The 2174-nt window shown below is 51.5% G+C and overlaps 1 protein-coding gene across 1 annotated transcript; it reads left to right on the forward strand.

The window, feature by feature from the left end:
• Positions 1 to 8: 8 nt before the first annotated feature.
• Positions 9 to 1078, forward strand: SRRD (SRR1 domain containing; the record flags this gene model as incomplete). The annotated part of the gene is given in 4 exon segments (XM_010148763.1): positions 9 to 20; positions 146 to 300; positions 511 to 577; positions 854 to 1078. Coding segments are annotated over 4 exon segments (459 nt in total), but the record flags the coding sequence as incomplete, so codon positions are not given.
• Between the last annotated feature and the right edge of the window lie 1096 nt (positions 1079 to 2174).

Consider the following 2174-nt stretch of genomic DNA (forward strand, 5'->3'; position numbering starts at 1 on the left):
GGCTCCTCCCGGACAACGAGGTGAGCGGGGCTGAACCCCCATCCCCGGCGTTGCGGGGCTCCCGGGTTCAGACCGGCGCGGGATTCCCGAGCGAGGCACCGTGCAGCCCCCGGGGCTGTAACGGGGAACGCTGGCGCACGAGCAGGAGGGGAAGCACGGCGTCGAGGGACTGGCCACGCTGTTCTACATGGTGCACTGCGGGAAAGCCTTGTACAACAACCTCCTGTGGAGGAACTGGTCTGTGGGCGCCTTGTCCAAAATGGTCATCATCGGGAACAGCTTCAAAGGGATCGAGGAAAGGTGTGTGCACCCCGCCTCGGGAATGATTCCCGTGCCTCCAACAGCGTTTTCCTCTCCTTGCTTCCTTTACTCCTCCTTCTTACCACTGATGGCAACGATTCCCACGTTTGGCTCCTTCTCCCCTTGCTGTCCGGTTGGCGTCATCAACCACCTCTTAACCTTTTCCATCCCACACGCCTCTTCAGGAAAGCGGTCTGCAGTTGGCAGGAGGGTACTGTTTGACGCTGGGTGAAAAAAAACCAGGATACTGGAGAGAGACTATTCTTACATAGCAAAGGTAACGAGTCACTAGGTTTTTAACGTTATCGTTTTGTGTTGACAAAGCACCTTTTAATGACAAAATGATCAATGACTAACTGCAGTTGGAATGAGAGTGGATACGTTTAAAAGCTTTTCCTGTGGTATAGAAAGTGAGCTGCTTTAGGATCATTCTGCATTATCTGCAGAACACACGCACACACAGAGGTTTGGCTTAATGTAACACCATCCTCATCTTCATCAACTCTCACAGAAAAGTTCTGCATCATACTTTTTTTCCCCACATGCTCGTTAGGTTTTGAAAGGGACGGAGGAATTAGCGCTCCCTACTCACCCTCGGTACTCGGACACCTTTAACGACACCTCCATCCACTGGTTTCCCTTGGGAAAACTGAAGGAACTGTCCCCTGAGGTCTGGGACTCTGTGGAGGAGCCGACGTACCAGGAGTGTGACGACTTGGAGATCATCCGAAAGCAGGACAGAGCTGACCAGCGCAGTGCCGCTGCCTCAGAGTCCTGACCACTCCACCAAACGTGGTGGCACCCCAATGTCAATGTTTTTGTATCTTAGTTACTTAATAAAAGGTAAAGCTGTGCTTTGACTTATGCTCACTTAACTACAGTGAACCATTTTAACCAAAACCTGCCCTTTTAAACCATCTGTACTGCGTAATGCTCTTTTGATCCCCTTTTACGCAAACAGTTCAAAGCCTTCGCGCATGCTACGCCCATTTCGAAGCGTCAGGCAAGGGGAATTATTGGAGAGGGGGCTTCAGTTGAAGGGGTTGGTGTCTAGTTCCAAATGCAGGCTTATGAACGCGTTCTCACGGGCAGGGGCCTTCAGCTGCTCAGTGCCACTGAAATCAGCACTTTAGCCATTCCTCTGTGAAGAATGGGGTCATCTCTAGGAAAAAAGCGCCCTGGTTTCTTTCCCTCACCTCTGTGGTCCTGCAGTGCACATTCTGTGAACTTGCTGGGAAAATAACACCCCTGCTTCCAGCCCTGCGTTGACAGGGACGAGAGAGCACCCAGAGCAGCTGATGGCCCACCGGCAGGCTACAGCCACATACAGCCTGGCACACGGCTCCGGTTTCACTCTATTTACAAATCTGTAACTTCTTTATTCTAAGACAGTTACACCAAAAATATTAGGAAGATGCCCTTCACAGTTCAAAGCAGGGGCCTCACTTTGCCATGTCAATGAGGCTCTGGAGAGAGGTTGGCACCCAAGTCTTTTCTCCTTGTACAAACACAACTCCTCTGTCAATGTAAATGACAATCCGTCCAAACGTATACAACTGCTTCCCTTCGTGCCGCTTTCCAATCACAGGCATGAAGACAATGTTGTGCTCCTCTGCTTTTGTCTGAATTAGGTCCTTAAAGTTCATTGGCACGGAGCTGGCGGCCATGCCGATGCCACGCTGGGCCATGTTCTCGGCCTCCCGACGCTCCTGCATGGCTTCGTACTGGAAGTCTTTCCTCCGCTCGGTGTGAGTAAGATAGGCGATGTTCTCTCGAGCGCCTGGCTGCATGTACCCACCTGTTTGGAGAGACAAAACACGTCAAAACAAGTTGCCAGTTTGTTCCTAGCTCATCCCCTGGAAGTGTTCAAGGCC

This window comes from Eurypyga helias, unplaced genomic scaffold (assembly GCF_000690775.1).
Source record: "Eurypyga helias isolate BGI_N326 unplaced genomic scaffold, ASM69077v1 scaffold49273, whole genome shotgun sequence".
In the NCBI taxonomy this organism is placed as follows: domain Eukaryota; kingdom Metazoa; phylum Chordata; class Aves; order Eurypygiformes; family Eurypygidae; genus Eurypyga; species Eurypyga helias.